General features: G+C 49.4%; 1 protein-coding gene across 1 annotated transcript; it reads right to left on the bottom strand.

Annotated features, from left to right (window-relative positions):
- Positions 1–7,345: 7,345 nt before the first annotated feature.
- Positions 7,346–13,826, bottom strand: Klk8 (kallikrein related peptidase 8). Its single transcript, XM_051174348.1, has 6 exons — positions 13,765–13,826; positions 13,335–13,475; positions 12,723–12,882; positions 12,231–12,493; positions 8,917–9,050; positions 7,346–7,542 (listed from the first exon to the last, which is right to left on the bottom strand). The coding sequence occupies exons 2-6, from the start codon at positions 13,402–13,404 to the stop codon at positions 7,387–7,389; spliced, it is 783 nt and encodes a 260-aa protein (XP_051030305.1). The 5' UTR covers positions 13,405–13,475; positions 13,765–13,826; the 3' UTR covers positions 7,346–7,386.
- Positions 13,827–14,143: the final 317 nt, after the last annotated feature.

Here is a 14,143-nt window from a genome sequence, read left to right as displayed (position 1 = left end):
GCCCTCCTGCTCAGCCCCTCTCCCCAGACAGCACCAGAGATCCTCTCCTGCCATCCTGAGCCTGGATCCACCCTTTGCTTCCTGTCTCAGTCCCTGGAATCCCAGTACACAGGGCGGTTTGTGCACACCCCTACTGAAAATCCCTCTCACCTGGGAGAGTCTCACTTGGTGAGGCTCTGTCCTGGGTCAGGAGCCCAGTGCCTTCAGCCCTCTGTAGGGCTGGTCCTTTTATAACACCCCTGCCCCCGCACCGCCTCCAGCACCCTGGGGCACAGGTGGAGCTGTCTCTGGGTGTCTTCCCTCTGCTTTGAGTTTAGGGTTATCTGAAATCCCTGAGGCAGCCCTGGCAGTAGATACCACAGATCTCTCCCTCCACCCTCTCTGTACTGTGGCCGGGCTGGCAGGGCAGCTCCCGAACAGCCACCCCTGCACATTCTGACTCCACCGTGTCAAGGGGTCGTTCCCTGGAGCAGAATTCCAGAGGTGCAGAGGGCAGAGGTGTATTCAGTTTGGAGCCTTACAAAAATCATTTTCTAACTCTGAGAGAAGCTCAGGGTGGCCCAGCCCCCATGCCGTGATTGTGACCAATGTGTTGGAACTCGTGCCTGCTGGATCTAGTCCTGTCTTGGAGGCTGAACTCATTGCCAGCCCAAACAGACATAAAATTTAAAAGACGATTCCACACCCAACACCAGCAGGGAGCTTATGAATGTCGGTCTAGTCTCTGTCTTCTTGTTCATTTTTAAAAATTAAATTATATTAATAATGTAAAAATAATGTAAAATTCATGATGTAAAATTAAATTACGTTGATAAAGTATTGTCTGTGTGCATGCATGCCATGCTTTGCATGTGGAGATCAGAGGACAACATTGGGGATTTGTCTCCTTCCGTGTGGGGTCTGGTGCAAGCACCTTTACTCACTGAGCCATCTTGCCAGTGGTCATACTGATCTTCAATCATATTATACATAGGTCTCTCCACATACTGTTTTTACAACAAAAATGTAAATATCAAACATTATCTAATAGAATCTCCACCCCACCCCCACCAGTTTTCCTTATCTCGATTCTTTTTTCCATAAGATTCCACTCTTCCTTCCTTTGGCGGGGAGAGTATTGGGAATTAAACCCAGAACCTTGCACACAGTATGCAGGGGCTCTACCAGTGAGCCACGCCCCAGCCCCTCACTGGGATTCTAGGCAGGGGCTCTACCAGTGAGCCACGCCCCAGCCCCTCACTGGGGGATTCTTATGTTCATGAAGAAACACTGGAAGGCAGATGTGCTACCACATGGCTGTCATTTCAGCGCTCACAAGGTGGCAGCAAGAACATCGGGAGTTCAGGGTTGTCCCGATGCAAGTGGGCTCAAAGGACCATACCAGATACTGTCTCCCAAAAATAAAAAGGGTGGCTCGGCTTTCATCCTGCCTGCTGGTGTTCCTCTTCTGAGGTGCCAATTCTGAGACTGTAGCCACCTTCTTAGGACCATGAAGAGAAGTGGGAATGGGCCAGGCCAACATACTATGGATGACCTGAGGTGATCTTCTGGGTTTCCAGTGATTTCTGAGTCAGTGAACACATCAGCAGTGGCATGTCTTCCTCTCCTGACCCTTCCAAGCATCCTTGGTTATAACTATTCAGTCCTGACAGACACGTTCATCCTTCCTGATACCTTGGTGTTGATTATAAGGCCAACTCAAATACAGCTCTCAGCATGAAGCCCAACCCAGTTCTAGACTCTTTCCCCTCCTCTTCCCCCTTTCTACATGTCACTCTACAGCCCAGGCTTGCCTTGCGCTTGTATCCTTCTTATCTGTCTTGCAAGTTTGAGATGCCACGTCTCTGAAGCCTTACATCAACCTACAGGAGTCAATAAAAACAAGTCTTCTTTTGGTTCTTGCTTTCTTCACAGTTCTCATCCCATACCCTGTTTCAGACCCAGTTCCTCAAACACTTGAAAGATCTGTATTGAGTGAGCATCAACGGTATACCAGCATGTCAAGGACACAGAGATGCACACACTTGGATAGAGTCCCTTTTGTTTCAAGGTGTTGACTGACTTGTGTAAAAACAGTAATCAAATAATCTATGATAAGGCTGGGGAGATGACTCAGTGGGATAGGGTACTTGCTCTGCAAGCTTGAGAACCTGGGTTCAAATCCCCAGTACCCACATAAAAAGCCAAACATGTTGTGTATGTCTACAACCCTATTATTGGGGTTAGGTGGGGACAGGCAGCTCACAAGAGATTGCTGGTCAGCCAGCCTAGGTGAATGGCAAGCTTCTGGTTCATTGAGAGACACCATGCTCTAGCCTCCTCAGCATGTGTGTGGGTACATGCACCTACATACCCACGTGCATGCAGACAGACAGATGTGAAGTAGCAAAATATATAAGGTTTTATTAGTTACTTTTTTATTCTTGTGACAAAACACCATAATCACGGTGACTTACAGAAGAGTTTAATTTGGCTTGTCATTCCAGAGAGTTGGCATCCAGTTGGAGCAGGAAGCTAAGAGCTATGCCCCTAGCCACTCACTGAAGGAGGAGTCTAGGCAGGAGCTCTACCACTGGGCCACACCAAGACCCTTACTGGAGGATTCTAGGCAGGAGCTCTAATGTTGAACTACATTTTGAGATCATCTCTGACTCTGATCCTCCGGTCTGAACTTGAACTTACTCTGTAGCCGAATGTCTGATCCTCCTGCCACAACCTCTGTTCCCCCTCCTTTCAAACTAACTGTAAAATAATTTCTGTCATGATGTCCTGATACAAACACCATGGTAACTATATTCAAACAAAGTTACTAAAGCTCAAGACACTCCTATCCAGTCCCAAGTCAGAACGCAGAATGCAGATCCCCATCATGAGACTTGGGCCTCAGGGCGTGTTAGCCTTCCCAACTTGGACTCCCAACTCAATCATCAGGAGATCCCTGGAAACACTGCCTAAACCAGGTGTGGTGGTTCTGTGACTGTAATTCCAGCAATGCCGGGAGGTTGGAAGCTGGAAGATTGAAAAGTTCAGGTCAGTCTTGACTACATGGGTAGTTTGAGTCTAGCTGAGCTACATGAAACACTGTTGCAAAAGGGTCAGGGGAGTGAGGGAAAAAAGCTCTGGTTTCCCAAAGATTTGTTGTCTATTTTGAAATCCCTAGATGTTACTGTGCGTGTCTGTCATTCTATTAGTCCTCCTTAGTAAAGCTGGTTTTATGACTAAACACTGCTCCCCGGGAGCAGGTGAAACGTGTGTGTGGTGTTCACTGTTTTCTTTAACTGCCAGCCCACATCAGCTGGAGGTACTTAAATAAACAATATTTTGCAAAACATCTGGCACCCACAGAGCCACCTCCTTCACACTCAGTGCTGCTGAGCCATTCTGCCTCAGGGTGTGACAGAAAAGAACGCAGCCTCACAGGTCAATCAAACGCAGAGTTGTTCACCCTGTGACTTCGGGTGAGGGACTTCCCTCTGCTGAGTCTCACAGCACCCTTCTCTAAAGTGGGAGAGAATGAAGCACACTGGGAGGATTACCCAAAGGTATGCATGAGAAACACGGGCACAGAAAGGATGCTGAGCCCAACGTGCAGCGAAGGAAGAGGGTTCCATTTCTTGGCAACCTACAGAACATGCGTCAGATGCTTCTTAGACCTCGTAGCTGATTTTTAAAAGGTTTTATTTAAGTGCAGTGTGCATATCTCTTGTGTGGGTAGGTGCACCTCTATGGTTAGTTAGTGGCAAGCTCCATTCTCCAACCTTCAGACAGGCTTCATTTGTACAAGCAAGATACCACCACAATAGGTGGTTGTGAGACACCTCACCTGGTTGCCGGATACTGAACCCTGGTCTCCTGGAAGAGTAGCAATTGCTCTTAACACTGAGTTGTATCTCCAGCCCCACTTGTTTATTCTCATAAGGAGTGGATAGAAGATTGTCACCCTCATTTCACAGATAAGAAAACAAATAGCTACTCACAAATGTCAGAGTCTGGGAGCTCTGGGAGAAGATAGCTCAGTTGGGAGCATGAAGACCATAACCCAGTGCTGGGGTGAAGAGACAGATGGATTCCTGGGATTTGCTTGTTGGCCAGTCTAGCCTACTTAGTAAGCTCCAGGCCAGTGAGCTAGATCCTGAAGGTGGGCTGTGCCTGTGGAAAAATAGCTGATGTTGACCTCTGACTCCCCCCCACAGACACAGATACACACACACACACACACACACACACACACAAAGAGAGAGAGAGAGAGAGAGAGAGAGAGAGATGAGAGAGACTGACTGACTGAATGACTGAGTCTTGGTCCTATTAAGATATACATCCTCACACATACCTTTAATCCCAGTACTTGGGAGGCAGAGGCAGGATGAACCTGGACATTCCTGGGTTACACAAAGAAACCCTGTCTGGAAAATCAAAGCAAAACAAAAAGATATGCATCCTGTGTCCTTTGGAGTTAATCTCAGCACTTGTCAATAAGTCTCACCCAGTGCTTTTCCTTGTCCTCAGATCTCTGTCCTGAACCTTTGTTGGTGACCCCTCTGACAGCCCACAATCACATTTGAGAGTTGAAAGGTGGTCACCCTTCACCCATGCACCGCCTGAACACAGCCTGCACACATCGACTCCAGCAACCCCAGACTCAACGCATGGGTTGCGTTCTCCTGACCGCCTGCTTCTTGTTTGCATTCTTTCATTTTTAGAACAACATCCACTCCTTTGAGGGAGATGCTCCCTCCTCTCCTATATCTGGTGAAAACATGCATCAGAGTCCTCCAATCCCTCCCTCACACTGGGATGGATAAGGACTCAAGACAAATCAACAGTAGTGATGAATCCTGAGTCAGTGGTCTCCTTAAAGCTGGACCAGAGCTGGAATCTAATTGTGCAAGGCTCTTGACACACCCACACACCCTGTGTAGGAGAATGGTCCTCAAACAACCCAACCAGCCACATGACACCAAAGCCACTGGCTGGTTAGGATTTGTCTCTTGAACAACGTGCAGTGAAATCATTAGCCATTCAGTAATCTGTGATGTGGCTGAAGGAGGAAAGATGAGAAGGACCAATGGTTCTCTTTTATTTAAACAAACACCCCACCCCCCAAATTCATGAATTCTCGGGGCTGGAGATCTAGCTCAGCCATTAAGAATACTTAATGCTCTTCAAGAGGACCTGAGTTCACCCCCCTCACCTCCATGGCAACTTCACCAGAACCATCTTTAACTCCAGTTCCAGAGGATATGACACCATCTTTCGGCATCCTTAGACATCAGGCATATATGTAGTGTGTGTGTGTGTGTGTGTGTGTGTGTGTGTGTGTGTGTGTGTGTGTGTGTTGTATGCAGATAAACACTCATAGATAAAGAGAAAGAAAGACAGAGACACAGAGAGAAACACATACACATACACTTGGGGGTGGAGAAAGAGAGAGAATTTGTTGCTTTTGCAGAGGACACAGGTTCTGTTCGCAGAAGCTGCGTGGTGGTTCACAACCATCTGTGTAACTTAAGCTCCAGGAATCTGGTGTCAATATAATATTTTTAATATACCTTAAGTGTATTCTTTGACTGCTTATGGGTACAACAGTAGTGGCATAAATGTTATGAAAGTAACTGATGGCTTTAGATTGAATTTAAGGCCTTCTCCACAGGAGGAAGTGTGTGCCTAGAATTACAAATCTGGCCAAGAACTCAGGAATTAAAAATAAATAATATCCAGAATTTTAAAACATTTATTCTTATTTATGCACATCTCTCTATGTTTATGTGACACATCTATGCCGCTGTCTGAGGAGGCTAGATGTGTCACATAAACATAGAGAGATTAAAAATATTATATTGAGAGGTTGGAGAGACAGCTCAGGTGCTAAGAGCAGTGCACTGTTCCCTCAGAGGATCCAAGTTCAGTTCCCAGTACCCACAAGATAACTCCAGTTCCAGGGAGCCAACGCCCTCTTCTGGCCACCATGGCCACTGTACACATGGGATACATGTATACACATGCATGCAGGCAAAACACCCATACACATAAGATAAAAATATTTTAAAATTATATTAAAATGTCGTACCAAACCTGAACTTTATAGTCAGGCATGGCCGCATCTCATCACTTAGGAGGAGGAAGCAGAAAGATCAGGAGTTAAGGCCATCCTTTGCTATGTATCAACCTCAACATTGAGACCAACCTGGGCTTTGAGAGACCTTCTCAACAAATGAATGAATGAATGAATGAATGAATGAATGAATGAATGAAAAAGCACAGCCAGTGCTGGTGATGAGGATCTACAGTCTCAGGTGTGAAGAGGCTGATGCAGAGGGCTTGTACGTCCAAAGCCTGTGGTGCTTCCAGAGTGTGTTCGAGGTTCCAGTAGGCCTGGATAAGCTAGTGTGAACTGTCTCGAAGGAGAACATATTAATAAGGGTCTGTGGGGTTGACAAGATGGCTCAGCAGGTAAAGTGCTTGTCACACAAGCCTGACCTCCTGAATTGGGTCCCAGAAACCAAATAAAGGGGTGGGGAGTGGGGAGAAACAACTTCATGGAGTGGTCCCCTGACCACATGTATGATGTATGACACACACACATATCATTCACACAAGGATAAGGCTTTAAAAAAAAACATTAAAAGGACTGGATGTATCTCAGCAGTAGGGCTGCCCTACCCAGTGAGGGGCTAGGGGTGTGACTCAATGTCAGAGCTTCTGCCTAGACTCACCCAGGGAGGAACTAGAGACATGGTTTGGGGGTAAAGCACTTGCCTGGCATGGGAAAAGCCAGGAGATCAATCCCTAGCACCAAGTTCTGAAGCATGAAAAGCATAATGGAGAATCCAAGTATGCTGGTATTCTCCCATTTCAGCACTCAGGAGGCTGAGGCATCAGCATCGTGATTTTGAGGCCAGCCTGTCCTCTACAATAAAGCTCTGTCTCACAAGGGAGTGTGTGTGTGTGTGTGGAGGTGGGAAAACACCTTTTCTTTCATATTTGAAAATTCTTACAACTGTTTGAGCCTCTGAAGGAACTCTTCCATTAACCAAAGTTGTCTCCTCCCCCTCCTCCTCTTTTTCTTCCTCCTTTTAAAGACAAGGTTCATATAGCCCAGGCTGGCCCTGAACTCACTATGTTACTGAGGCTGGCCTTAAACTCTCTATCCTCCAGCCTCGACCTCCTGAGTGCTTGGATGACAGACACGTGCTACCATGCCCAAGTCCCCCAAGTCCTTGTAGTCACCCAGGCAATGTGACAGAAGCCACAGGAACCTAGTACCTCCCCACTAAGTCTGTTAGCAAAGTGTAACCCTTTCTTCTCCCCCTCCTCCCCAAACACAGGCCAAAATACAGTCAAGGAGTCAGCCAAAGGTAATGTTTATTGCCACCTCCATCACCAGGATCAGTCCCTGTTGTTCATGGTCTTGTGGATCCAGTCACTGTAACGGCAGATGTTGGTGTAGACACCGGGTTTTTCAGGTTTCCCACAGGGGTCTGAGCCCCAGGATGTGATTCCTTGGAGCACGCCATTGCATACCAGAGGACCTCCTGAGTCACCCTGGACAGGGGCAGAGTTGTAATTGCCTTAGAAGGCCCACATTTTTTTTCCCTTCCGCACCCAGAACTTAAAATTTTGGATTATATTTATTATCTAATGTGGTGCATGGAGATCACAGGTCAGCTGGGTTCTGGGGACCAAAGTCAGGCTGTTGGGCTTGAGTATCAAGTGCCTTTATGTGCTGACCCACCCTGCACTGAACCCCTCAGCATTTAGTCTTGAGATAGATATGGTCTCCTGTAGTCCAGGTGCCTTAAAGCCCCTAGGTAGCTAAGCCTGACCCTGAATTTCTGATTCTCCTGCTTCTGCCTCCCAAAATACTGGGATGGCAGGCATATACCACCACACCCAGTTTCTGCAGTGTTGGGGGTGGAGCCCGGGGTTTTGTGTGTGGTAGGCAAACACTTTCCCAAGAGCCACATCTCTTGGCCCTATAACCAGTTCTTCAGCATGGAGGAGCGATTGGTCCCTTATATAGTAAATGGAATGAGATGTGGTGGTCCAGAGGGAGGAGGCGGAGTTTCCAATGCACAGAAGAGTTCTAAGGATGATGGCCAAATCCCTGACCAATGAGGAAAGAGAGTCAAGTGTCCAAAGTCTAATTCATCGAGGAGACACCAGGCTTTCAAAAGGGGGACTTAGCTAAAAGCTCCGGGTGGGGAGCACAAAAGAAAGAGACTGAAGGAAGGGTACCCGGCGCATGCACAGAACCAGTCCCTAAGGGGCATCGGCGGGGGAAGGGGTATTTGTGGACAGAGCACGGTCTCTAAGGCAGGCTGGACTGTCAGTGATGGGAGCAGCATCACTGTTGGCCAATGAAAGGTCTGCCTTTGATACTAATCATTAGTGATGCGGGTGGAACTTCCAGGAAAAGTCCTAAGGACACAGATGCAGTGCAGTTGACAGGAAAGAGAATATGACCTCTGTGGAAAACAAATCCCATAAGGGCAGGATGGGAGGTTGAGCAGGGCTAGGGGTGGAGTTGGAAGTCTCTAATTCCACCCCCTGGTCATCTGGGAAGGCAATGTGGATCCCCAAGGACAAAATGACAGAAGGAAGCCTCCCTTGGGAACCCAGTGACAGAAACCAAACCAGTTTAGAGACTCCCGCTGGGAGCAAAACATTGCCCAAGCCTCAGTTTCAGACTGTCCTCCATACCCTCTGCCACATCTCCACAGTTGATTGTGTAGACAAAGACAAAGGATGTGACCACAAGGCTCCTGAGCCCTCTAACCCCAAGCCTGCTATGTGACCTCCTGGGAGTAGCGAGCTTGCTCTGAACTCTGCCAGGATGACACAGCTTCTCTGTGTACTAATTCTTTGGGTTCGCCCCCACCCACACCAGACTGTGAGGGGACTTCAGAGGTTACTTACCTGGCAAGTGTCAGCCCCATTGCTGCTGCCAGCACAGACCATGCCCTCGGTGACCTTCCCCGGGTAGGCCTTCTCACACTTGTTCTGGGAAAAGATTTCCACTTTTGCACAGTTGAGGGTGTCTGGAAAGTTCTCTGAGGAGGAAGGGAAGAAAGAGGAGCCCTTTCCCTCCAATACCATCTGCACTGGACTCCCACAGGGCCCATGACTTCACACACCAGTGCCCAGTGTGCCTTTGCAGGTCTAGGCAGCAGCCCGCAAGTCTTACCTTTCATTTCTTGCTTTTAGTCATATTTAAATCTAGGGGCAGATGATGGAGGGGAATTTTGGAATACCTCTCTCTGACACATCCTGTTCTCTCCTTCACTTTCTTGTCACTAGGCCACTAGGTCCTTAATTTCATCTCTAGTCTACTTTTCGCAAACACCATCTCCTCCTAGAAGCCCTTCCTGACCATTCTAATTAAGCACACCTATCTGTCCACGCCTCTGAGTGTGTGTATGGGGAAGCGGACAGAGAGAGGGAGAGGGAGAAAGAGAGAGCAAGGGAGGACGGAGATGGGGGAAGGAGGGAGAGGAAAGAGAGAGGGTGAGGGACAGAGAGGGAGAGAGAAGGAGAGAGAGGGAGAGGGAGAGAGAGAGGGAGAGGGAGGGGGAGAGGGAGAGAGCGTGCAAGCTGAATTCGAGCTCTTGTGCATGCTAGGCGGGCACTGTATCATTGAGCTACATTCCCAATCCCTTTTCCTTAATTTTGTTTCTTTTGAGGGCAGTCTCATGCGGCCAACTCTCTGTGTGGCTGAGTGACCTTGAACTCCTGATCCTCTGGCCTCTAGCATCCAAGTGTGCAGGCCACATCACACTTTTTATTTTGTTTTTTTATGTTATGGCCCTCATTAAACTGCTTAGACAGACACTGGTCTTGAGACGCTCAGCCTCTGCCACCTGAGTACAGGCTGATAGCTCTGTTCTCCTCACAGAATTTTCCATCTGTTCCCCCTTTACTACTGTCCACCATAGCACTAGCCTCTGATACTTTGTTACACGTGTTTGTCCTGTTGTCTATCTCCCAGCTAGGATGAGCTCCTTAAGAGACTTCTAGTCTGAGCATGACATTATGGTTGTGCAGGTGTTGACCTCAGTATCTTAGACATTCTGGCTGTTTAATACATGGTAATGACTGACTGTGGATGTGTAGAGCCCCTGCCTAGAATTCCCGAATGAGGGGCAGGGGGGCGTGACTCAGTGAAAGAGCTCTGCCTAACAAGTTGCAAGGCCCTCTGGTCAATTTCTAATACTGACAAAAAAAATTAATGACTGAAATTACAATTAACTTTGCTACTAATCCCTTTTAAGAAGAAGACAAGGAAAAGATCCAGAATCTGTCTGCTTACAATCTCACATAACACTCACAAAAGTGCTTTGAAGGTGTCAGGATGCATTCATTCATTTTGCCATTCATTCATTCATGCATGCATGCATGCAGGAACGTTTATCAAACATTTCCAGGGTCTCAGGGAACTTCCAAGCACCAAGAGCAGATGGACCTAGGAGTAGTGATGGACACTTTTAATACCCAAACTTGGGAGGCCGAGGCAGGTGCCTCTCTGAATTTTGGGGCCAGCCTGGTCTACATAATTCCAGGACAGCCAGAGCTGCATAACACAGAAAGCCTATCTCAAAATAAAACAGAACAGATTGGGGCTGAAGAGAGGTGCTCAACAGCTAGGAGCACCCAGGTTCTGTTCCCAGCACCTAATTGGTGATTTTAAACTATACCACCAGCCCAGGACTTCTCTGGCCTCTGCAGGTGCTGCAGAGCACAGATGAGTCTGGGAAAGATAGCGCAGAGAGTCAAGCCTCAAGCCCAATGGCCTGGCTTTGATCCTTGGGACATCGTGGTAGAAAGGAGAGAACTCGCACAGGTCCCGTACTTTCACCTGTACATTGTGGAACACACACATTGCATACACGCAATAAATAAAATGCAATAAAAACTAAAGAAGATTCATGGAGTGCACTGCCAATTGGATGCTGACTCCTAAACATACTGGAGGGAATGAGGCAGGGGATGGAAAGTGGCTCCCCAGGGCTGATGGAAAAGAAAGATCCACCCAATTCCTCAGCATACATTTCCAAGCCACACGGCCTTGGTAGAAGTCAGACATGTCGGGACCTGATTACTGGCATGGCCAATCCTGGAGGGCCCCATTGTCTCCCCGAGCTGAGTCCCACTGTGAAGTTATAAGCTGAGGGACATCCCAGAGAGACTGATGTTTGGCTCATGAGTAAGAAGAGAGTTTGGACTCCCTTGGATCATGGAGGCTGTGTGATGATGAAGGGTCTGGACCCTGAGGGACAGTAAAGAAGGTCAGGGTCAGGCTAGGGCTTTGCCTGAGTCTACTAGGAAAGTTATACGCAATGAAAGAGTGTACAACACGAAGGAAAGGTTTTTTTCTTTTTTTCTTTTCCTTTCTTTAAGTTCTACTTACCACTAATAACCTTTTTAATCTCCTTCCCATTATCTAGTATTCAAGGTTTCTAATGTGGGCCCAGGTGAACGTGCGTGTGTGCGTGAGTGCGTGTGTGTGTTCAGCAGTTAACCAATGGTGTTGATCCTCAAGGTGGATTTCCCTTGTGCTTTGAGCCCACCAAATCAGCCAGACTGTCTGACCAGAGAGTCCCAGGGACCCACCTGTCTGTCTGTCTGTCTGTCTAGCTCCCCAATGCTGGGAAGGTGGCTCAGCAGGTGAAGGTGCTTGCTGCTAAGCCTCACCACCTGAGTTCCATTCCTCAGACCTGTGCCGTGGAAGGAAACAGCTGATCCCTACAGATTTCCCTCTGACCTTTGCATGTGTGCTGGGGCACACATACGTGTACATGATCATATACAAACAAACAATAAATACATGCAATCTTCAAAACCAAACAGTGCCTATGCTTCACCACATATACGTATTGAGCCTGGATCTTACCCTTTAAGCTATACTGTTTGGCTAATGGGCCCTGGGATCCACCTACCTCCACCTCCCAGGACTGGAGACCCTAGTGCATGCTGCTGCACTTGCCTGGTTTCTGAAATCAGGTCCTCACCCTTGCTCAGCCTACAATTTACTTACAGTCCTGCCCTCAAACCCCGGCATTTTCTCCCTTTTTCCGTACAACTTGACATCGGGGTCACTTTCCTCTTTCCCTATCCACCCTTAGGGTGTGTGTGCATGGGTGAGGGCGTGTTGGGAGATGAGATCTGCAATGGCTTGGGGTCCACTGGGCTGGCTGCCTTCTATCAGTGTCTCAGTCAGGGGCCCATCTCATTACCTCGGGGACTGGTGACAGTGCCCCAGCCGGATATGGTACACTTCTGGCCAACTTTGGGACACTCATCGGTCAGTTCGATGGACTTCACTTTGTCCCCGAGGTTTGCTGGATGGCGCAATCGGATGAGCATGACGTCGTGACTGTGATCCTCAGGGTTGCTATTGTTGTAACAAGGATGCTGGATAGACTGAACCACTTGGATCTCCTGTTCCGGCTTATCTCTACTCTGCAGGCTGTGATCGCCCAGACGCACTGAGTATTTCCTGCACAGAAGGGTTGGGGGTGGAGGTTGGAACCCAGGCTGGAGTTGGTATATAGGCATTTCCTCCAGCCCCTCTCCTTCAGAACCCAATCGTCTTCCACCGAGCCCCGGAGTTCAGGTCCTAGCCTGTCTAACTCAGATGTCCTCCCTAGCCTCCTTCCTCCTCCTTAATCAGAGCCCTCACCCCCTTCCCTCCAGTCCCACCCATCTGTTCCCAGCCCTCCACTCACTGTTTTTTGCAGTGGGCTGCAGTGAGGACCCACTTGTCTCCTACCAGGACACCCCCGCAGACCAGTCGCGGGCCCTGGAACAAGGCTGTCTGCCAAGGCTGGGAGTGGGGCTCACACTCCTGGCCCTCCAGGACCTTGGACCCCTGAGCTCTGGTGAGTCCTGTGTCAGGAGGGAGAAGGGTGGGTCGCCACCCTCTGGGGCAGAGCCAGGGCCAGGAAAGCCACTGTGGGTTCAAATGGACACACAGGCCAGTTCCTCTGCTTGTCATCTCTTAAGAATTCAACAGGTAAGGTCCTGGCATCCATTGGAACACGGCCACGTGGCCACACATGTAAACTCATTGATACCTGCCTCCCCCACAGATCTAGATGGGTCTTTGTATGTCCCCACATTCAAATCCCGTCCCTTGTCTGGCAGGCAACAAGAGTACCTTTCGCAGCCATGCACCCAGGGAAAACTCAACCCACTACCCCCACCGTTATGTTGCTGCCTCTACCCACTTCCAAGAAAGCTCCTCAGTTCCCAACACTACCACATGCACTCTCAGGTCAGCAGGAGCTCACTCAGAGTCCAGTAACCCCACCCTGGGTGGGAGCACCTATCCACCTCACCTGCCCACGTTCCCATCAGCAGAAACAGAAGGATCCACTTCTGGATGGTACAGGGTGGGGGGCGTCCCATGGTGGCCTCTGAGGAGGAGGGTGGCGCTGGGAGGACGTCCGAGGGAGGAGTCTGAGACCTTGTTTTGGGAACTAGGGGAAGGAGGTGTTTCCGGAGGATGGAGTTGGGGGTCTGACCCGGAATTTCTGTGTGGGGGACAGCTTGCTGGCAGGGTTCCCGACACTCTGAAGGAAGGAGCTCGGGCCCACTCGTGGGATGGAGGAGAAAGATCTGAGGCTCCAACCTCCTGGGGAGGAGGGAGCTGGGAGGCCCGCTTGAAGATCCTGAGCGAAAGGATGTGAGGCTTGGGGGGGTCCTGGGCCCAGGGGAGGGGGAGATCTCTGCGCCTGAGATCCTTGTCTGGGGATCTCGGCGCCTCACCTTCCAGAATGCAGGGGGCGTGGTCACTCGGACTCGGTGGAAGAGGCCCCCGGACTTCCTTCGGTGTGTTGGGTGTACGATTTTGCAGCCTTTTAACTAGGAAGCCCTGCCCATGGCTCCGCCTCCTGCCCGCACCTGGCGGCGTTGCGGCTGAGCCGGCCAGCGCGAGAGGAGGGGCGGGGGCTGGAATGACTTTAGGAAGAGGGGCCGGAGTCTTGGAAGCCCAGGTGAGGTCTGGAGGGGCTATGCCCCGACCCCCGGGCTAGAACGGAAAGAGCTGGGTCAGAGAGAGGGCGGCAGCTGGAATCTGGTTTGAGGGAATAGGGATGGGTCTGGACCTCTGGGTCTGAGGGAGGAGGGCTGGGTCTGCACCTTTGGG

This window comes from Phodopus roborovskii, unplaced genomic scaffold, assembly GCF_943737965.1.
Source record: "Phodopus roborovskii unplaced genomic scaffold, PHOROB, whole genome shotgun sequence".
Lineage (NCBI taxonomy): Eukaryota > Metazoa > Chordata > Mammalia > Rodentia > Cricetidae > Phodopus > Phodopus roborovskii.
This window is presented reverse-complemented; position numbering and strand designations above follow the sequence as displayed.